General features: G+C 41.6%; 1 protein-coding gene across 2 annotated transcripts in view; it reads right to left on the reverse strand.

Annotated features, from left to right (window-relative positions):
- The window catches only part of LOC103616680 (ovostatin-like), a 30,046-nt gene extending 8,062 nt beyond the window's left edge, over positions 1 to 21,984 (reverse strand). For both annotated transcript variants that reach the window (XM_017735852.1, XM_017735851.1), the window contains exons 1-27: positions 21,843 to 21,984; positions 20,101 to 20,284; positions 19,289 to 19,445; positions 18,310 to 18,362; positions 17,812 to 17,832; positions 16,889 to 17,057; positions 16,137 to 16,221; positions 15,353 to 15,470; positions 14,603 to 14,723; positions 14,286 to 14,395; positions 13,251 to 13,409; positions 12,281 to 12,505; positions 12,014 to 12,071; positions 10,822 to 10,967; positions 10,310 to 10,453; positions 9,532 to 9,702; positions 8,823 to 8,943; positions 7,671 to 7,761; positions 6,767 to 6,995; positions 6,426 to 6,552; positions 5,462 to 5,583; positions 4,771 to 4,822; positions 4,373 to 4,456; positions 3,213 to 3,389; positions 2,644 to 2,725; positions 1,598 to 1,754; positions 1,048 to 1,122 (exon numbers count right to left, since the gene is read on the reverse strand). In XM_017735852.1, the coding sequence (XP_017591341.1) occupies positions 1,048 to 1,122; positions 1,598 to 1,754; positions 2,644 to 2,725; positions 3,213 to 3,389; positions 4,373 to 4,456; positions 4,771 to 4,822; positions 5,462 to 5,583; positions 6,426 to 6,552; positions 6,767 to 6,995; positions 7,671 to 7,761; positions 8,823 to 8,943; positions 9,532 to 9,702; positions 10,310 to 10,453; positions 10,822 to 10,967; positions 12,014 to 12,071; positions 12,281 to 12,505; positions 13,251 to 13,409; positions 14,286 to 14,395; positions 14,603 to 14,723; positions 15,353 to 15,470; positions 16,137 to 16,221; positions 16,889 to 17,057; positions 17,812 to 17,832; positions 18,310 to 18,362; positions 19,289 to 19,445; positions 20,101 to 20,284; positions 21,843 to 21,907 (3,303 nt within the window). In that variant the 5' untranslated portion in view covers positions 21,908 to 21,984. The remainder of the gene's footprint in view (positions 1 to 1,047; positions 1,123 to 1,597; positions 1,755 to 2,643; positions 2,726 to 3,212; positions 3,390 to 4,372; positions 4,457 to 4,770; positions 4,823 to 5,461; positions 5,584 to 6,425; positions 6,553 to 6,766; positions 6,996 to 7,670; positions 7,762 to 8,822; positions 8,944 to 9,531; positions 9,703 to 10,309; positions 10,454 to 10,821; positions 10,968 to 12,013; positions 12,072 to 12,280; positions 12,506 to 13,250; positions 13,410 to 14,285; positions 14,396 to 14,602; positions 14,724 to 15,352; positions 15,471 to 16,136; positions 16,222 to 16,888; positions 17,058 to 17,811; positions 17,833 to 18,309; positions 18,363 to 19,288; positions 19,446 to 20,100; positions 20,285 to 21,842) is intronic.
- Between the last annotated feature and the right edge of the window lie 872 nt (positions 21,985 to 22,856).

A 22,856-nucleotide genomic window follows, 5' to 3' on the forward strand; every position in this document is an offset into this window, starting at 1 on the left:
AGTTTCTTTTCCTGATTCATGTGATAACCTTATGCAAGTGAATCCTTTGTCCCTCAGTTGCTTTAGCAATAAAATGTGGGCCATTTTTACTGAACTATGTAAAGTGTGTTGAGACCTCATGAATAAACAGGCTCTCTCAAATGGACATTGCTCATTTGCTAGCTATAACTATCAAGGCAACTCTTCAGACCTTTTAGCCTTACCGACTATCTCTGTGAACTCTTCTTCATCTCAGATAACACCAGCACACTACTAACCATGTCTTGTCTCTGCAGCTTCACTTAAACAGGTTTTGGAGTTTCTTATGAAGGCATTGGAAACTAAATTCATGATGCTGAATAACTATATGATTATGCATAATGTTTTCATCCTGGTGGTCTCATGTACCTTAATGATGGCCCATACCCCATGTCTGAGTGATGTGCAAAGAATCAGCACATCCAGCACACATTTGTCAGATTTGGAACACTTCTCCTCCTCCCCATTATACAAAGAACAAAGTCAGCATAAAAACAAGGTCACAGGGATGTGCAGGAAATATATTACAGAGAACAGAACTTGGCTCTCATTTCCCAATGCCTAGTACTACAACCAGCAGATCATAGTTTCCTTCCATTATTAAGATTTCCGTAGGGAAATGGAAACACAGCTTGGAACTAAAAGCACAAAGTGAGTTTGTAGACTGAAGATTTGGATAGCTTGAACTTTGTACTGGGCAAATTCAGAGAAAATTTCAAAGTGGACTCTGTATGGAGTGGCCAAATTCAGTCTGGATTTTGATCTACTTAGACTAACATTGTCTAAAAACAGGTGGATTCCTCAGGGTTTTTTCAAGTGAATTCATAGGCACTGGATATGTAACTGATTTGTAACACTCATTAAATACTCGCAGGGGACTGCAGGGCTCTGAAAACTGCTGTCTACAATCAGCTACTGTCCTACAATCAGTATTCGAGTTCCTCACTGCAAAAGAACACTGATGTGAGGACTGTGACTTGTGCAGTTTGACAAATGGCTGACTGGGCTAACAGAGTACCAAATACCTACTGCAGCAGAGTGTCCAGCCTCCAGCAATGATGCCACAACATAGGCTGTGAGGGAGTATTCAGCTTCTTCTCCACCCTAATGAAAAACAAGCAAAGAAATGGTTAGGACGAATGTCCTAGAAAGAAACAACATATGAATTAATTCATAGTTCATATATCAGTTAGATTTGAGATCAGCAGTAATTTCTGTCTTCCCGTGTGCACAGGAACAAGAAAGATCAAGTTCACTGAGGATAAAGCCAAAATAATTGACTGCATCTTCTTGACTTTTGTATGTGTGTAATAAAGCACACCATAGCCTGTGACTGAGCATACAATGCAGTGGTGGAAAATAAAACCTAAGACTTGTAACTCAGTAAGTTCCGCTTGTTTTCACCTCATCATCAAGAGCACACATAAGAATCATGCCCTGCTTGTATAGGAGAGACATGAGATAGCAGTACTAGAAAGAGTAAGGATGTGGTGAAGAGTAAGCTTATGTCTGGCAGAAATTATCCAAATCAATCCAGATGGCAGGACTGGAAGTTTGTGGCTCTACTTATCTCAGTTACCTTCAAAGCATTGTTGAAATGTGACCCAGCATTTTCAAAGCAGCCATCTGACTTCTGCTTGCTTGCCAGCCAGATTAACGTTTGAGACTGGACGTTGTCATCAATGTAGATGTAGCGTTTGGCTTGCTCCAGTGACTTGTACACAAAGGCAGTGAGCCTGCAGGTGCCCCAGAAACAGAAAGCAGGTATGGTGTGAACAAGACCAAGGAGATTTACCAGTGCATAGGATGTGCATAGAAAATGACGTAAAATGAACTTCATAATGTTTGAGGTTAAAGAAGAAGGTGTTTTCTAAGTTTTAAATAAGTAACATATGTAAAATCCTGATACTAAAAATTGACCTGCTATTTCTCCATTACTGTGCTGAAACCATTCTTTTAGAGCAGCAGTAAAGTATAGGCACAGCTTGATGATTGATGTTACCAATTTCTGGTCTTAATTAATTGAATTATGAAACAAACCAGGTTGGAAGGGATTCTTGGAATCTCCTGTTCAACCACCTGCTTAAACTAAGACCAACTTAGAGCTATGTCAGGCTGCTCAGTATTTTGTCCAGTCGTGAAAATCTCTAGGGATAGAGATATCTACATCCTCTCTGGGCATTTGTCTCAGTGCTCCAGCCTTCTCCTGGGGAAGACTTTTATTCCTTCTACCCACTTGGGAGTTGTCTCTGTAGCAACTTGAGTAAGGACAAACTCTTGTCCTTACTCTGTGAAGATCTGATAAGAGTTTGACTCTGTTTTTCCACAATGTCCATCTAGGCAGCAGAGAGGTTTACCCAGGTCTCCCATTAGCTTCCTCTTCTACAGGCTAAACAAACCCAGATCCTTCAGTTTCCCCTTGAACATTATGTACTCCAGCTCCCAACCATCATACCATCCTTCTGTTGCCCTATTTCCAGTTATTAATCTCTCCTTTACTGGGGGATTCAAATTAATTGAACTGTATTCACTTAGTCTATTAAAAATAAGAATCACTGAATACTTGCATCATTTTTCAAAGCCTAAAGATCCTGTGCTGGGGAAATAAAAAGTGTTGTCACTTACCATACACTCCCTTCTCTATCTCGTAACCCAAAGGAGCTGTAGGATCCGTCCCGGTGTTTGTATGACAGCTGTTTCTGGTAACCTGAAAGCACAATAAAGAAGACATGTTTTCTAATCACAGAAGAGGATTAGTTCTGCTGTTTGTTCAACTGAAGCAGTAAGACTTTTGGATTTAGTATCAAATAATGTATGTCCAGCAAATAATGCCAACCACTATGAATTCCAGCTGCTTTTACTCCTGGAAGAATGACATGCTGCTTTGAGGTGCTCTCATGGCCTGCTCCTGTGCAATAATTGGGGTGCTGGAATTTAGAGAGGAGTGCTTACCATGTAGAGCTGAAGAGTTCAACGCACACAATCACAATATTAGATCACAGAATCCCAGTTTAATCTGAGTTGGAAGGGACACACAAAGACAATTGAGTCCACCTCTTAACCATGCACAGAATCCCAAAAATCACACCTTATGCCTGACAGCATCGTCCAAACACACTTCTTAAACTCTGACAGGCTTGGTCCTGTGACCATTTCCCCGAGGAAGAAGATGGAAGAATCTGAAAACCTCTTACCTGTGGATAAATATCCAGTACCCCTGACTCTAATCTCTTCAGTCAGCTGCCCAGTCTTATTCAGATAATCCAGGGCATAGATGTTGGGTGTGAACAAGGCCATGTTCTGTTCTCCGCAGCCATAAGGCATATGGAGGAGGTTATCTAAGTTCCGCAGGGCTGTACCCAAAATGTCTCCTGAAGAGTGAAAAATGTAAGAAGTCAGCTCAGTTCAGACATGTTTTTATTACATAGCATTATACATTGCTCTATACCATCTTATTATGAACCCAAGGGCAATGACTAATAAAGAGAAATCATAGTAACCAAAGACACATCGTAGAAGAAAAGTGATGAAATGGCCCCATTTTTCATTTCTTATCAGGATAATGGCCACCTGGGAGAAACTGAGAATTTGAGAGAACAAGATGAGCACCAATACTGGCTGGCATGGCTTCTGAGAAACAGCTATGAATCCTTGGAAGGGTTAGATTCCCCTGCCCTTTACAGCCTGCTTCCTGCTTCTGCATGTACATGTGAAAATGTTGTGTGGGGTACGATGCTGATGGGCCACAGAGGCTGTAATTGCACAGCATCAGCACATCCCACGCAGACCTGGGCATGCAAACCAACTGTGTTTGGAAAACAATCCGAGTTCAGAACCTCAAAAAATTTTCACTGAAGAGAACCCTTGAGTCTTGATAATGACTTTCAGATCAGTAGAGCTGATTGGGACCTGAAACTTTTATTCTGTGGGAGCTTACTGACTTACCAATGTTTTTCATTATGCAAAATGATAAATTTGAAATTATGCAGTCAGCAAAGTCCTGAAGATTTCTTTCAAAAAAATTAAGATAATTTTTTTCCAAAGAAGTCTGCCTTATGTTACTTTTCAGCTGAATTAGCTGTTTTACTCTACAGAGTTGGATATGCTAATGCAGTATAATCTGAAATGCAATATAAATGGAAATTATTGGACTATTTTGTCCTCCCTTGCTATGAGAGAATTTTCAGCAACTTTTGTGTCTCACTGCCATTTTGCAAAGTAGAAAACTTACCTTCTAAAATCAAGAAGAATTACTTCTTCAACTTAACATAAGGTTTGTATGCGTATACCTGATGGCAATTGGTGCAGCACAAGAGAAACACAATTTTGCACTTAGTCTAAGTACTAAACTTACCAATGACAGAAAAATAAGCTCTGGCTGATCCCTGCACTACGTTACTTGGCAAGCTGAGAGACACTTGTTCAGAAATCTTTTTGCCTGATGACAAAATATGAAAAACAGAATTGTTAAAATTATGGGGTTTTTTACAGAAGACTCTACTTCATAAGCATAACTACAGTGACTGCTACAGTCTTCAGTCTGGGTAAAGAAAATGCTTCAGAGACTTGCCCAATGAGTCAAAGGTATCTGAAAATCCTGAATTTTAGCCTAGCACCCTGACCCTGAAAATCTCTTTCCTCCCCTGGAAGGATCTCTGGTTCTGTAGGACAAGATCTACAACACAGTGAAGCAGTTCTACTTTACTCCCTGGAATGACTGAAGGAATGAATGAAGGAATGAGCTGGCCTTACCTTTTGCACAGACGAGGGAACTCTGAGTCAACTCCTTTTTAATACCTTCAGGCTGTTTGATTGCAATGAAGCGGTCAGGAAGAGAAAGAAAAGTGCAGAACATCACCATTAAACCATGACAATTTAGCAGTGTTAGTATGTGCTTATCCAGGCTGTGCACCTCTTGTACCCAGTCATATCCTAGCTCCACTAGAATATCTCTTGGTCCATGGATCCCTCTCTTACCCCACATCCCATCCAGAGCAACTTCCTACTTAAAAAGCAGTTAAAAATTAGGTATTTCCAGCCTCTGAGATACTCTGTCCAATTAATCCAACGTAGCTGTTGGTTTATGACGCTCAAGATAAACCCTTTTCCTTTTATATCTTCCCTCCACCCTCCTCCCTAGTATTTGAGTCACAAGCTAAAGGTGCTTAAAAGTAAGGTATGGAATCTCCTCCCTCCTGGCAACATGGGCTGTCAGGACATGTGTGCTCATGGTCCCATGAAGGGGACAGTGGGAGGAGGACAGTGGATGCCGTGATCACTGTGATTTTCACTCTTATTTTGATATGGAGAAGCCCACTGTACACAGGTACTGTAGTGCCTCCTCATTGTACTGCCCTCCCTCCCTCCTAACTGCTTCTAACCCACAGCTACAGGAATTCCAGTTTCCATCAGGCAGAAAGCACCTGCAGATTTCCTACCATACCTCAACAAGTAGGGTTTGAAACAAGGTGTCCCTGTAAATGGTCTTCTCTTCTGAAGATGTGCCATTTCCAGTACCTCTGGTGTTCAGTTTGGCCTCAGCAGTAATCACGAATTTCACCTCACCTGGAAAGCCACCCACCAGCCCAAGAAAAGGAAGTTATCCTCAATGTCTACAATTACTCCTGGTTTTGACTGCCTCTTCTAGGCTGATGAACTGCTGAGAAATGTATTTTCTCTAAAGACAGCTCAGTAAAACCAAATTTCATGAAGACTCCACATCTGTTCATTAGTGGAAAGGAGTGCTTGCATGGGGCCCTTATATCAGGAATGAAAAAAGGGTGATCCTGACCAAAAAATGGATATTCACTACCAGTTTCCCCATCTCTCTAGCCTTGTACTGAGTTTTCTCTGGCCTAGGGCAGTGTTGCAATAGTTTAATCATAGCTCTTCTGCCTTTATTCGTATTTCAACTTTTGGAGCACTTACACATGCAGGTAATTACAATTGCTTTTAAAAAAAGTGTGGGCTTGAAGGCAGTGTGGATTAACACAGCTAGAAAACTGGGAAGGAGCAATGTCCTTATTGCCCACTGAGAATCCAGTCCAAAATTATTAGCACATTTTATTCTTACTAAATACCTTTGGTTAGATACAAAAATGTCAGCTGAAAGATCATAGACACATGAAATCCTGATAGTATTTCTTACATCTGGCAAGTGAAGAAGAGTTCTTCCTAAAATGAGTAGGAAGTGGACTAACCAAAAACCAGAAGAGGTGAAACACCAGAACAATTCACCTGTCTTTCAGCACATCTAAGGGAGTTTTAGCAGAGGTCCAATGCTAAGTTTGGAGCAATTAATGGAGTTGTAAGGAAATGCCTGCTTGTGGATTATTGATGCTGCCCTAACGGGTGGGAGTAGAAAGATCAGACAGGGATATATCAAGGTGATAAAAAGACAAACTTACCAAGTTTTTGGGGGCTAACAGCCCAAATATAGGTTTTTCTTTCATTGGCACACACTGTTGCTGTGTTGCCCCCAGACGAAAGGATCTCTGCCTCATAGTCACTTGACTGTGCCAGTATGGCACTGATCTGAGACAAAGAAAGAAGGAGCAAGATTACAGATGGAGGAGAATGACCTTAAAGTCAGGCTGCAGAGCAAGGGAGGCTGCTGCATTACTCAGTATTTACTGTGTTTTGCACAGCACAGTACCCATACCCTCTGCTGAGGTTCCTCCTTCAAGAGCAAAAAGATCTCTTGGGAAACAAGCAAACCACATAGGAAGTAAAAGGGAACTTGATATACCTGGACACACTGGTTGAGGTAGTTGAAGACATTGGCTATTAAATTAAATTTTTCCCCTCGAGTGACAGAGTATGGCAGGGTGAGGTCCACAAAGAATGGTTGGAATGCCGTCAGTGAAACAGGTGAGGAGATGCCAAACCCGGCATCATCCTGCACACAGAAAGCGCTGGCTTTCCATTCTGTGATGCTGTCAGGAATGGTGTAAGAGACATCGACCTCTCCTCTGGAACTGAAGAGAATAAGAAACACAGAATGAGAAATGATCTTTGGAATTTTTCAAGACAAATCATAGAATAGGCTCTCGGCTTGAGTTAGAACTTCTAACTTTTTATCTGATTTTCTACAAGATACCTTTCCATATTTAAAAAAAATGTTATAATGCTTGAAGTAAAGATAAAGGTGCTGGTTAACTACATGTTAAAAAGCACTCAAATACTCAACTTTTTGAATTTAGAGATACCAATTGCTGAAAAACCAGAATGTCCAAACACACAGATTAGAAGTAATAAATTTAGATTAATGTTCTAGAACAGCATCTGGAGGCATAGTTCAAATGGAAATATTCTCATTGCAGATGCTGTGATAGCCTGAAAGAAAAGAAAAATAAACTGAGTTTTTTGCTGCTGAATTAAAAATTGGATGAAAAATAACAAGCTCCTTCCCTCTCCTTAAAAAAAACCTTTCACTCTTAGCTCCTATTTATTTCTCCCCATCAGAAAGACAGGCAACAGAGCACAGCACATTTTTGTCTGCAACAGTCATTGATCAAGATGGGAAAAGTAGATCCATGTCTACAAAGCAAACATATCTTCCATGGTTCCTTCCCAGAGTCCATTTTAGCTAAACGAATCAACTCAAAAATCCACACAGGAAAAAAGAAGTGAAGATAAACAAACATACTTACTCAGTGTTAACCAGCTCCCAAATCCAGGTCTCGGGGAAGAATTTCCGAACAGTGCTGACACCACCACTCCCACCAGTAATCACCGACTCACCTACAAGTGGGGATATCGTTAAAGGATAATATTAGAGACATCATGTGAGAAGGATCTGAAGTTCTGTCACACATGCTTCACATCACCAATGAAACTAAATATCCCATTTGAGCATTTTTAAAATTTTTTTCCCTGCCACATAATAGGGGAATTTGCAAGAGATATGGGGATGTGCAAAGAAACAATTCTTATCGATTCTCTTTTCCCATGGGAAAATACTGGAAAAATCAGCTATTTTACAAGACATTTTACTTTGTTTCATACAGAAAGGTCTCATCATTCAGTTAGAAAAATGTGTTCCCCATCCTCTACAACAAGCTCTGCTTGATTTGTAAACGGGCAACAGTAGCCAGTATTGTCATCAAAGATTATAAATGCTTTACAATGACTTAGAATCATATAATTACAGAATCACTGAAAAAAAATCTAGGTTGGGAACAACCCCTGTAGTTCTCTAGTCCAGTCTTGAAGTAGGATTAACTTCAAAGTCAGATCAGGTTGCTTCTCGTGCAGCTCAGTTTTGAAAACCAGCAGTGATGGAAATTCCAAAACCTCCTGGAGAATCCTTTCTAGTGTACCACAATTCTCACAAGGAAGAACTTCCTCCTGATGTTGAATAACACTTTCCCTTGTTGCAACTTACAACTGCTACTTTCGCTCTTTTGCTGAGCAATCTGACTTGATAGAGAGATAATCGTAACTCTTGCTGATCTATAAAGGTTTAGGAGACTTTGTGCTAAGTGTGCTAAGTGCTGTTTGAACTCTTGACTCTTAAATATTTAATTGAATTATGATTTGATGAAAGGTTCTGACCTGAAAACCCAGTATCAGTTTATGAAAGAAGCAGCATCACAGTATTCCCTGTCTTTTCTATTTGCACCTGCACCTGAGAGAAAATTGATTTTGCTGCAAGGACCGCCAGAAAGATTACAGGATGCCAGCTGGGACATACAGACCTATTCCCCCCAACCCCCCAATATACTTGCTGTTATTTTATACAGGCAACAGTTTTGAAGACCCCATAGACTGAGACTGGAGATACAGAGTGAACCTTCTTTTACCTGAGACCTTGAGATCGGCGTTGTAGTAGTGAGAAGGGTAATCTTCTGTATCTGATCTGTCTTCATTGCACAGAACTGGTTTCCGTAGCACAGAGTTGGTGAACACTTTCAGACCCATTTCCTAAATGTGAAAGAACCTATCAAGTCACTCAGGGCATTTACTAACTGCCATGCCAATGGTTATCACTCTTCATTTCTCCCTTCCTTCATCACATTCCATCACATACCACTCTTTCAGCCCTGAATGTCTCAACTCTACCTGGCCAACCTCTGTGTATTCTTACGGAGCAGTGACACTTTGTGTTCTGCAAAGAATAGTGATGATGAGTCTGATGTTGGCCTTATGTCTTAGGGCACAGGGCCAGTGGGCAGTGGAGTCCACAGTATTAGGAATTGAGTGACCTGCATCACAGGCACAGATCATTACAAGAAATGCCTGAAGTCATGAGCCAAGGCCGTGGTCCTGCCTAGGAAACATCTACTGCACCATGGGCAGCACTCCAGTGATTTTCTAGCAGTGATTTTCAGACCTCCTGAGTAAGTGATGAGGACAAGAAGGCAGAAAGTGGGTGATCAGATGCTTTAGGCAGTTTCAGGCATTAGCTGCCTTCTTTCAGCAGTAAGAACCACCACTTGGGAAAGCTGAATGCTAATGTGCCTGAATTTTTCTGGAAGCCCTCCCACTTAGTCTCCCACAGAGACCACATACCCTGAAAATCCTGTAGACATCTCCATCACGACTGACATTCACAGGTTCAAAGTACAAGCCATCAGAAAAGATGGTTTTGGATGGGGTACACGCCTGTGGCCTGTCATCTTCCAGGTTGAGCCCATTGTAGTAATAGCCATATAAATCACCCCCACCAAGCTGGTAGTACACCTGGAGGTGAGAATGACTAGTGTAAGCACGAGGAGGGTCTCAGGCAGTTGCAAAATCACATATATTCAAAGCTTATGGTGGACCCTGAGCAATCCTGTAGACTTTAGTGGGCTTGCCTAGTGATGCCTACATAGAGATGAATAAGCAATTTGGACTGGACTGGACTGTATCCTCCTCCTTCTGAGCTGCAATGGCTTTGTGGAGTGAACTTGAGCAGAAAGCATGGAGATGTACTCCTGAGTGATCCTGAGAGGAGACCGGAGTTTTACAAGACACTAGCTGTCATCTACAGCTTTTGTTCTGGGCTCAAGGCCTACCTGTGCCATAAAAATGCATTTTTGATGTAATCACTCCACAGAGAGGAAATATGCTGTCAAAGATTTACATTAGGCATATTCTTGGGATACGTGTTACACTGCCATGCTTCCCAAAAGCAGTGTTGTGCTATCAATTTCTGTCTTTGAAGAATACAATTGCCTTAGACCTTCCTTTAACCACAGATGTCTGTTTCCAAAGGAAAAAATAAAAATACAGTCAGCAGCAGCATCACCAGTGGGAACTGTGCGTTCCTAGCTGAAAAGAACACAGGACTGGGGATGTGACTTACGCTCTCGGCAGATAACTCCTGCCCAGACTGAAGAAGGACGCTCTGAATTGCTCGCAGGGCACAGTAGGAGTTGGCGGCAGCATCCAGGTGGAGTCCAACTTTAGAGCCCGGGAGACCCTGCTTCTCAGAGAACTTGAGCTGGACCTGGTGGTTAACAAATCCAAGATGGAACTCAGGTGAATCAGGTTGGCACACAGACCTAAATCTCACCTTTCCCGGACACTCAGTCTATTCCCTGTGGGACAAAGCCCCTACCGCTAGATGGCCCTTCTGGATCCGTTTGTAAAAATTCGCGTAATCCCCTAGCCACCCTTCTCTCCCTGCTGTGTGCAGTTTTGTCTGAGTCTGACCATATGTACCAATTCCAGGGACAGTTTCTCACGATCCCAGTCACATCTGCACCTTTTCCATTCCTAAATGCCACCCGTATTGTGGGGCTCTTGATGAGGTAATTTCCTGACTTTTGCAGCAAACCCTGACATGTCCCTCAATAAGAAAGCAAAGGTTTTCACCTTATTTTTGAAGCATATATCACTGTGTATTCTGGAGCTGTCAGCCACTATCTCTCCATGAGGATGCACCGTGTAGACCAGCAGTCTGGCGCTGGGGGCGAGCTTCTCAGTGACAGTCAGTGTGATGGAGAATGTACCTCTGGAAGCTGTGGAAGGAACATGGATCAGGGAAGGACAAGCCAGCAAAAGAGATAAGACAAACCTCAGCTTTGGTGGAAGGACCACATATTTATTCATAACCTATTAGCACCTTAGAAACCCAGGGAGTTGGATATTGGAAGATTCATCTCTCAGTGGCAGAGGAACAGCTCCCATCAGCAAGACAACAGACACAAAATGGAGGATGCTGAGACCAGAGTGCTTTGCAGAGAGCAGTCTAAACTGGGAAGAAGTTGAACATGGAAATCTGTGCACAATTGTTATGAGAAGAGCACAAAGTTGCCTTTGGGTCCCAAAACTAGAAGCTCCTACCTAAACCAGAGGAAATAAAGCAATATCCTGAGTTAAAAGAGAGCTCTCTTAATACTAAGAAATAGGGAATTCTTCTCTACATGGATGAAAAGTGCAAGCATATGGACGGGCAATTAAGCTTAAGACTAAAGATGGTAAATATGAAACAAGTCCTATATGTGGATAAAGGCTTACTTAAGCTACCTCCTGAAGTCTGCAAATAGACCAGGTTCTGCAAGAAAAGTTATTTTTAACAACAAAAGGATGAAGATCAGCATCACTATCATTTGTGGGTATTTGGAGACTTCTGAAGGAGCAATGAATTTCAAGAGTTGACTGCTAAATATCCCTGTCAAATGGGACACCTATTTTTCCAAACTTTAAAAAGTGTTATTATTCTAATTGGTGATGACTAGGATGTCACACAGTAACTGTGAGATTATAATACTCCTTGGTGTAATAAAATAATACAATAAAACAGATGAAGAGTGCATTTCATGCGTTTGATCTCAACAAAGTATCTTTCTATTAACAAGATAAAATTGATTTTAATATGGGGGGTTAGCTAGATGCTGCAGCAAAAGAAAATGAATCTGTGAGTAGTAACAGGTCATGGGATTTACGAACTAGTACCTGATTTAGCCACAGTTCTCTGCTTTCATCACTTCTTGCAAAACTTACTATGCTCTGGTGCTCAGAAGGATGCTCTGAAGCACAAGTAGTAAGATGGTCTGGAACTTACCACCAGACATGCTGACTTGCTTCTGGCCACTGAGAGTAATTTTTCCTTGTGTCATCACCTGGGCATAGAAAAATCTCATGAAAGTGAGTCAAAAGCACCTTCTCCCTTCCACCATGAAATCATTGATTTTGAGTATTGTTCTGAGAAGCCTCGAAGGCCATCAGGTTGAGCCATGATCTGTAACCACTGTCTGATTGTGAGTTTTCTCCCTTATAGGGTGTCCAAGAGAAGGTGAACAAAAGATGTTTTAGGAATGACAGCACTTACTACATAGTAGAAGTTTGTGTGTGTGGCATTGCTGTAGCCCTCTCTGTTCAGGACATAGTGAACATTGATCATTTGCTGCTGGCCACAGATGAGATTCTCTGTCACTGGCTCAATTTTCAGAAAGCTATTGGTCCGTGAGTAGAAACGCTGGACTAGGAATGAGGCTTTGGGCTCGTTATGAATCCCCCAGATAAAGTCTTCACATTCTTCTGGTGCCTGTTGGACCTATGAAACAGAAAACCGTAGATGGGAAACCAACAGTGTGGAAAAAAAGAAAATGCAAAGCAGGTGAGAGGCAAAGGCATCTTTCCTGTAAAATATTCTGTTAAGGAGCTCATTTTGTGAGGCTGTAAAAGCCACAAGAAAGAACTGGTGTGAAAAATTTGTGCTTCACCAATGCAGAATGAGCAGCCTTCTGGATATGTTAAAGCATCCAGATGCCTGTGGCGTGTTGCAATAGTGGGGTTATTCCAGTTTCTTTCAGGCTTGGGACCAGTTGCATACACTGCTGGGACTTACTGTGAATTGGAATGTCATTGTTCTGAACTACACACTTTTTCTGAGCTCTTCCCATCCCACCAGAACAAAGGCATGACAGTACAAGAAGACCACATGATGGTGACAGGCATGAGTTTGTGCCAGCAGAAATGCAGGGAAGCAGGCAGCAGCAGTGAAAGGTGCTAGCATGCACCAAGGCTAGATGGGGAAGGCAGTGCAGTCTCTGAGGAAGGTCATCTAACACACAGAATAACGAGAAGGAAGATGAATGCAGAAAGAGCTTCTGGGGGGAGGGAAAGGCAGAGAGGGACTAAAGATCACTACAACCCAAAACCACAGCTGGGGTGCAGTCTGCCTCTTCTCTGGTACTGCTGTTTTCTCATGAGTTTCACAGTTTGCAAGTATTCCTTCTAAATCCTCTCTCCCATGAAGTATTCATTCATTAATTAGACTGTAGCCTGTGTTTACTTACTGTCAGCTTAAAACTGGGATCAAAGAAGTTGGATGTGTCAATTGAAAAAGCAGCAGTGCCATTTTTGTCGGTGGTGTATCTGGCCAGATGATCTCCATTGAGCTCCAGCAGGACAGAGCTGTTGGCAACAGGCTCACCATCTGCATTTGTCACAGTGATCTGAACACAACAAATACCCAAGGGATTTAGGAAAAAACCAAAGAAAACAACAAAAAAGGAAAGCTCTGTTTACTAGAGGATGCTCACTTAAACACTGAGGACAATTGCAGGGAGTCGAAATTGAGAATGAAATGTATTGAAGAGGCAAATGTTCCACAACATTTTGAGGGAGCAGGAGTTCTGTGACAGGAAAATGCCCATCAGTGGGGAATTCCCATCAGTGCATAATGGGAAATTCCCATCTGTGCAGAACAAACTATGTACCACAAAGGGAGGAGGAATGTTTATTGTAGAACATTGATTAGCACACCTAAAACAACCAGATGACTGCGTGGCCGCAGGCAATCTGTGGAGCTCAGTAGCACCTCTCAGCTCCTACGCATCTGTGCACACCCACAGTCTCCACTTCGTGTCAGGATGATGCTGTACAGGTCATTGTCCTTTTTGTGCCTGTGTTTACCCAGCATGTGTAGGTTGCTAAGAAGTGGGAATGTGCTCCAATATCTATACTGCTTTAAGTGAACATCCCTGGGATTGTGTGATGCAATGCAGGGTGAATTCTACCTTTAGTTTAGGCACAACAGTTCCTGAAGTATTTTGTTGAAGACTCCTCTTCCCCACTCATATGACCTTCCACTTAGTCACTTTTTAGACGTCCTCTTACTATAGCAGAAAAGAGACCCTGACACTCCAGGTGTAATACAATTTTTTTTTCTCTAGGAGTATCAAGAGAACTACACAGTCATTGTTATGCAGCATTATCATGGGAAGCTGACAGCTGCTCAGTCAGGGAACAGCCAGAAATGGGGCAATGCGAAGGTCATCATGCTGTACCTCAGGGAGTTTGGGTCTAAATGTATCCTCTCATGTACCTACCTCACCATGGTAAGGAATTCCCCTCTTGTAATAGGAATCCATATTCCTGAACAGCACTTGGTCATTTTCTTGGTTGACTGAAACGTAGTCATAGGCCTTCATCTGGATACCTGTGAGACGCACCCAGTACAAAGGAGAGGAAACAGAAGTCAGACATGGGCAGAAAGCTGTTCCTTTTGATAAGCTGTATGGAGTGGTGATGCTCTGGAAGGAGAGCTACGCAATGAAAACCATGATTGCTGCTTGTTTGCCACACAGATGGTGGAAGTTCCATGCATTAGCTTTAACCAGCTACTCCCAACCTCCACTTGTGTTACCTGTTCCATTTTCAGTGACGATGCTTTCTATGCTGAGGCTGGCATACATAGTGGCATAGCTGCGGTAAAGCTGGAATTTTTTTATGGAGATGACAGTGTTGAAGCAGCCGTCCTTTCCCAGCTGAAAAAGCAGCACAAAGGGGAAAGCCCATTTTTCTCAGTGTTTGGAAAATTGCTCCTAAATCTGTATTAGTGTGTCCCTGAAGAGCTCCCCACCTACCTTACATTTATCACTCCCCAGCTCCCATCCCAGATGACTGTTTCAATATCATTTACTCTAGCACCTGGAAGCTTCTCTCCTTATCCTCTCTAGTCTTCGCTATGCTCATGCTCTTCTTAAACCCATTTTATGTGATGCCTGTGCTTTGTAACCACAGCACATTGAGTCTGAGCTAGTGAACGAATTAATCATTAATTTAACATTAAGTGTCCTCAAAGACTCCCAGTAGAGGTCTGCTGATTAGATTTGGCAAGAATGCAGCCCCAGTGTTATAGAAATGATTGCATATTTACAATTTCATAGGTTTCCCTTCTTCCTACTGATTCTTTCTGAGGAAAAAATCAAAGTCGTTCAGTGAGGTTATTGGTAAAAGCTACGTTCATGGTCTTTCAGCAGTACCTGTGAGATAGTGAGAAAAACCACACCGCTGAGATTGCCTCTCTGGTGTTCCCTTGGAAATTAATGAGGCCACCAAATACTGTGCTGCATGTAAAGCTGGCAGGGAAGAACAGACTTGTTATGTATCATACCAGTCCAGTGACAGCTTCACAGTTTTTTTTCCGGTTTTGTTCACACCGTGGACTGTAAAAGCGCTGCCAACAGACATTGATTCGGGCATTCCCTTGTACTGGCTGGCCGTAAGTGTACCTAGGAGAGGAAGAAACACAAGAATTCAATCATGTGGATTTAACATGAAACCTGCAGAAGTTGCAGAACAATGCAGACTCTAAATCCCTCTGGAGTGCCCAGAGCGCAGACGGAAGAGCAGCTGGGAATTACAGTCCTTTAGTGCTAGGAGAATTCCCTTCTACTATTTTTAGGCTGTTTCTGCCATCTTGTTAAAAACCCCCTGATTTATCATTGTCTTGGTGCAATCATTCTTCTGAACTGGAAAGTGGTGCTGGACTCAGGATATCATTCCCTTCTGCTCTTTCTCATTAATACCTTACACAAAGCAGAACATATTGCAGAAAGACCCTGTTCACCCTTTTAGCTCCTGGCACCCTGCACTTTGGCAGCATCACAGCAAGCAATTTGAATGATAGACTCTCCATTTCTGTAATAATAAAACACAACAGCTAACAAGTATGAAGTGCTTGATTTGGACACACACAAACACTCCCTGTTTTAATTCTGCTATGTAGCAGGAGAAGAGTTATCCTATTTTATATCATGAAAGTCACAGCTAAAGGAAATGCTCTAAGCATTCAGAGCATTCTGAAGCAGCAGCAGGATCTCTGCTTCCCAGCACAGCACACCATCCAATGCCTATCCCATTTGTTGTGCACAATTGTGTTGTCTTCTGATACTTACGAAGCACAAACGTTCGCCCCCACTTCTTCATCAAAGAAAGAAATCCTCTTTGGCCCAGAGATTGTCACTTCAAATTTTGGCAGCACTGAGAACGTAGTGTGAATATGAATGATCAGCAATTGCATGCCATACACATGAGTGTGTGTGAGACAGTAAAAAAACAGTTGGCAAAGACATTTTGGCAAAAATTGGCAAAACAGTTTGGCAAAGACATCTCTCTCACAAGGGAGAGGAAATGAATCAAAGAAGAATCTAACTAAGAACTGTCTGTAGTATATTACAATAGAAAAAATACCCTTCAGTGGTAAGATGAGTAACTTCTTTAAAAATAAATAATAATCATACTAATAACAGTCACAGCAAAACCCATGATAAATCACTTTAATCTCTTTTCTTAAAGAAAAATGAGTAATGCCAATGTGCCAAACTAGTTAAGTCCTGGAGAACAAAAGTTATTACACAATTCAGTTGCAGTGAAGGAGAAAGGCAGCAGGTTGAAATAGTAAAATGAAATAGATCGCTGACACTGCTTCTTTTCAACTTATCTTTTATCCCAGGTCACCAGCAATAATGACAATATAGCTGGGAAAGGCCTGTCTCTCATACACCAGTCCACCCAGCTCTCTCCACGTCTTTCTCTTCCAGGCATGAAGTGGAGCATTCAAAGAACTTAAACTCTGCACTAGGAGCTCTTATCTGACTTAGGCCGAGCCTCACTGCTACCACAGGGTATTTTATGAGCCTTTGCTTACCATATTCCTCCACTCTGAAGTACTGGTACTCTTTTTCACCTGACTTTGTCTCCACAGTGATTTGGTAGGACCCCAGAATGGGCTCTGGGATTAATGGAAAGGAGAGCTGGGCGATTCCATGCTTCGATGTTACCTCCAGCCACTGGAAGATACTGTTTTGCTCTGGATCCTGGAGAGTGGAAGGAAGAGATGTAGCAAAACCTTTACCACACTGTTTCTTGCCTCCTTTCAAGTGCTGTCTCCTGATATATTGGCTAAATGCCTCACAGGCTGAGTGCTTTGGAGCTGATGATGTGCTCTGACTTTCCATATCCACTTGTGGATTAAGCAAACCTAAGTTTATGTTTAACTGGGAGTTAGCTACACTGACAGATGGCCTCAGATCATTCAGAAACAGTTCCTGACTGAGACACAGGTTGCGTATCTGTAACTCTTGTAGCATAAATCTTTCTGACTCAACTTTCTCTGTAAAACAGGAATATTATGCTGGCCTCTCTCAGAAAGTGCTTGGAGATGTAGTGATTTGAAATGTGGTACAAGATGATTCATTGTTAGCCTGTCCCTGTGAGAGCATGGCATTTCAGAAAGTCACTATTCTTATGAGCTATGAATGAGAATGAGGCTATTTCACCAGTTATTTGCTGTAGCCCTCCCAAAGTGAGACTGGACAGAACACTCCTGTTTGAACTCTAATGAACGACAGAGCAGCAACCCCACGCCATTTCTGACTAACTTCTCCAGATCTGCTGATTTCTTCTTCTCTATTGCTTGATAGTGGATATTGCCACTGTTCAACCTCAAATCCATTGGCTTTAAATGGTGTGCTCTGGATGAGTCTCCCTCAGCTGTTGACTCTATGGGGAAGGATGAAGCATAGTCTTTCCAAAGGAACTTGTGCTTTAATTTCATGTTGTATCTCTTACCTTAATGATGATTCTGGGATACTGCAGGAGGAGAAAAGGGAGAGAAAAAAAATTATCAAAACATCAATTAACTGACTGTGGAGGTTGATAAATACTAGAACATAAGGAAATCTGTGAACATCTTTTTCTGGATAGAGAAGACTGGGCCAAAGAAACAATTTGAAACTCGTCTCTGTAATTAAAGAGAAAATTTTAAGAGGATAACCTGTTTGTGAATTTATCTTTCCTGCAAAAATATCCAGTCTTCTTCTGCATATCTGGGACAGGAAAAGTGACTACAAAACCTGTGTGCTGTGAGAGGTTTCCAGAAGTGCTTTCAGAGCTTTTGCTTTCCATAAAGGCAGGGAAAAGATGGAGTGTGAAGCTAAGGAGTAACAGCAGTTCTCAAAAAATATCAGGAGGCTTATCCCAGGCCCTTCTTATTCAATATCTAAGTGAGAGAGTCTCAGTGAAGAGGTACCTCAAGAGGGTACTTGAAAAGTTTTGAGTTTGACTCACCGTCTCCTGAACAGGTCTGAACTGGGTGTCCAAAGTGACCACACGAAACATCACTGAAAAAGAAACAGGACAAAAAAGGATTACAGAATCATCAAGGTTGGAAGAGACCTCCAGAACTGTCTAGTGTAGCCATCAACCTGGAACCACCATAACCACCCCAAGTGTCACATGCAGATGCCTCTATCATTTATTTTATTAGCAGTGATAAATAATTTTCAGTACACAGCTTTGCCCAGGCTTTTTGGGAAAACTAAAGAGTGCCCAGAGAACATGAAAGGAATTGATTATCTTAACCAGTGAAAAAAAGAAAGCTACAATAAATGTCAGTTGAAATATCTTCAATTCTGACCCACTTGGACTAAAACAACCTCTGTAGTAAATGCAGTTTACTGCCTTCAATCCTTCTTGAAGGACTCCATTCTTTGGAGCATTTCCTAAAAAAACCCTGTTTATACAAACCATTTCAATGAAAAATTCATAGAGAAGGAAGAATTTGTCTTTCTTCTAAGTGTAAACTGTGCTGTGTAGAAGTATAATTATGCTAAAGAGATAGCTAACTCCACCACAGCTAGTACTGTCATTTAAATATTGTGATGGAATCAGCACTTTGAAATAGTTCAGCAGTTAAGGAGAAAGACTTGTTGACAGGAAATAAGGTGCTTGCTTCATTTTTATATTAATTTTAATAGCTCCAAACTCAACCTATTATTTTCTGTATTTTTACGGATACTTTTCATGTGACTGTCCTCAAGAAAACCTGACAGAACTCGAGAGCCTGAAAATGCAATTAACCCAGTACAAACACATGAACTCTACTACTTCGTTGTGTTTTTGTGAATTGGTTCTATTTTTCACTAACTTTGATAGTCCCAAACTCGGATGAGATTTTTTTATTGCGCAAGAGTAAGTTCCTGTCATCCTAGACCCACCCTTGCACGCAATTTCTCACTTCTCTAGCTGACTCAAACTCATCATCCACCTGTTTGCCCTGGTTTGTAGAGGGGTTTGTCCGTCTGGATGAAGACAGCACCATCCACGTTCTGAATTGCCACTGATCTTCTCTCAGCTAAGTCGACTGTGGCGCCTTTAGCAGAGAAGGAAATGAATGCCAGAGGATCAGAAGCAGCAGGAGGAACCTGGAGAGGAACAAAACCCCGGAGGAAAAGTGGTAAATGAGACATGTTGACGTTCCCTGAGGCCCAGGGTTTTTGAGTAAGACACTGTCAGTTGAGTCACAAATAGCTTATACAAAGTCATGAGAAGTCCCACCTTTGTCAGCTGGGTAATTTCTGGGAATTCCTGCTGTGGAAGTCCCATAATCTGTCACCAGACAATAAGATTTGAAGCTCTGCTCTGTCCTGCACATTTCACTGCTTACATGCAGGTTGCCACAGTCATATTCCCTTAATTCTGAAGTGTTTTCTCCTGCTGCATTCTGGAAGACCTCACCTTGGGACTCTCTGTCTTGTCTGTACAGATCTTACAGAGTCATAGGAAAGGGAATAACCCGTCTGGGTTCTCTTGCTTGATACTTAAACAGTCCCCTAATGAGCATGCAACTGTGATGACAATCTAAAGCTTTTTTTTATTCACTCTGTGAGTGGTGATGGAAAGTCTTTCTCTAGCTCCCTTCTACCACCCATATGTCTTTTTTTCCTATTTTGTCAGCCTTTCCAACAGTTTATCTTATTTTAAACAATTTGTCTTCTTTCCGTCACTGACAAGGGGAGTTGCAATCAGAAGTATTTACAGCTACTACACCCTCTTAAGTAGTTTCAAAAGAGAAAATACCTTGAACTCGCTGCACTTGAAGAAGTCAGTCTCTGTCACGGGCTCCTCAAAGAGAGTCTTTTGGACACTCCCATATTCCAGGACAATGCTCACGGAGAGTGGCTCGCTGAGGCTGTGTAACTGCACACAAGCAGCCTGTGGAGCGCCGCTCCGCACAACCGACGGGACCAGGAGCACATACTGGCTGAAAGGGGGCAAGACCAGATCAGACAGTTCAGTCATGCAGCAAAGTCAGAGCAAACAGGAGAGGAAAAAACAACAGAAGTGCCATAGAAGTGAAGGAAGACATGATCCAAAGGTTGCTCAAACCAGTGGAAGGATTTCAGTTTCTTTCAATGAATTTAAAATAATACGCTAAGAAAGTACGAATGTCAACATTTTAATCCCTCACAGTTCTTTCTGAGCTGAAATACTGGCATCATTCTATGCAGTGTCTTATCCAGCATGATACTACACCTCTCCATTCCAAGTATTTACACAGCTCCACTTACTGAAGTGGCTAAAGCATTGTTGCTTTTGTCCTCCTATGACCTAGGCCTGTACTTAAACCTCTGCAGCCTCCCATAAGGAGAAACAATATTTAGCTTCTTCTTGGGATCAATGACAGAAATACTAGTTAATGGTTGCAACAATTTTTAAATTTCTTTTTCTCTGGATGTCTCTCATATAAGAAGTGATATAAGTCTATCCACTTAATGCACAAGAAATTATCTTGCTTTTCCATTTTGCAGAAAATTCCAGGGAATGTTCAGTCTAATCTGCACACTCAATTCTGTTTCCATGCCTCTGGTTCCATGCTTCTCCCAATGTGGTTTCCTTCGTTTCTTTCTTCCACTGAACTTTTTTATTGATACTTTGGCTCTCTATAATTAAGGCAGCCTTCCTCTCCCAGATTCTTCCTCTGAAAAACTTTCCTTCATATTTGCTATGTTTGTCTAAAATTCTGTTGCTGTCCACCAGTTTGCTACCCAAACAAGTCTTCCCAAATAATGTATGACAGAAATAATTACTTGGTTTTGTAGCATAACAGGAATCACACAGTCTTTTCTTTCTAATCTGATCCTTTCCCTTTTTTTTTCTTCCCACAGTTTTGCCAGCTCATATTACCCTTATTTTTACTTTTGCTTGCCCAGTTCAGGCTGCATGAAATTTAAAGACCAAAATTAAGATTATTAAAATGAACAGTGTACAGGAGGAAGCTAACCTGCCTTTCACAGTGTTTTCCTTTAGGATTTTTGAAAAGGGAAGCTCTAATGTTGCTGTATTTTTTAAAACTGTGGCTGAAACCTACTGTTTGTATAAAGCCATGGACATGGACAATGCTAATATGAATACTAATTTTACTGGGTTTGCCATTCAGCATGGTCCCTGGTCCCAGCCACTATCTGGCCTCTAGCACCTCCCCATACACCGTGCTCCTTCTGTGCTGCTGATGCATATCAATCCTAATTAGTGTTACTTGTTAGTCTAGTCCTGAGTCTCCTTCCCACTTTACCCATGCACATCCCACTTCAGCTACTCAAATTCCAGGTTTCTGTCATTTACACTAGATTTCACAGCAGTTTTACGATGGAGAGCACCATTCCAAACCATCCTTCAATATCATCTACTTCCAAGTTTACACATTTAAAGATCTAGGTCTCAAATATCCTGTTTACTGTATAAGAAACAAGAAGAAACAAGATGGTGGGAAATACAATAAAATATATTATCATAAAGACACAGAATGTGTGACCACTTACGTTTCAGAAGACACTATGGGAAACCAGTTCAAGGAGAGAATACCAAGAAGAATCCTTGACCACATGTCTGTGCATGAAGAAACAGAGACTGATATCAAGCTGACAGCCTGTCCCGGGTTTTTAAGTTGGCCTGAAATGGTGCTCCTCCTCCACGCCTTCAATCACACTCTAACAAAAGATATCTACATAAAATTTGCATATGTTTAATTTCCTCTCTACTGTCTGTTCTCACACTCTTTGAACGCCCAAACAACAGCTTTGGAAAGCTCTCATATTTCACATAGCTCTGTGAGGTATTGCAAGCCAAACCGGTTCCTGCCTGTCTGATTGTTTCATTGAAGGTTACCTCTTTGATTATCGTGTCATTGCCTGAAGATTCCCTGACGTTTCAACCTGTTAGTATTTGCCACTGTTGAAGTGTTTCCTTATTCTGCATGTCACTCAACAGAAAAAACCATAACACAGTGCTATTGCATGTCTGCGTGGCAGCCAGGATGGATAAAATACAGTGTCAATACAAATTCAGCTATAGCTGCATTCAGAATGGCACAAAAGGAAACTCCTAATGGTAATCTGGATTTCTTACTGCAGACGCTGACATTCAGCAAGGAATGATATTGGCCAGTAATCTAGCATTTTTTGCCAGTGGTCAGGACAAGTATATCTCTAGGAAAAGGAATCTGATAGCATTACTCCATTTGTTCACTTATCTGTCTGTCAGACTGCTTTTTCCCCCCCTCATCCCTGCTCCCCCCATTAAATGACTTGTACATCTGTTGGTGAATTTTAGTAAATCTGAGAAGAAGTTTCAGAATAATTAAGATATAGAATCACAGAATAATTCAGATAAGAAGGAACTTCCTGACATTATGTGGTTGAGTCCCTCATTTTAAGTAGGGCTAACTTCAAAGAAGTCATGTTTTGAGTATCTGGAGGAATGGAGGGTCCACATCATCTCTAGACATCTCCTCCCATGCTTAACCATCCATGCTGTGAACACTTCTTTTCCTTAAA

This window comes from Corvus brachyrhynchos, unplaced genomic scaffold, assembly GCF_000691975.1.
Source record: "Corvus brachyrhynchos isolate BGI_N302 unplaced genomic scaffold, ASM69197v1 scaffold44, whole genome shotgun sequence".
NCBI lineage: Eukaryota > Metazoa > Chordata > Aves > Passeriformes > Corvidae > Corvus > Corvus brachyrhynchos.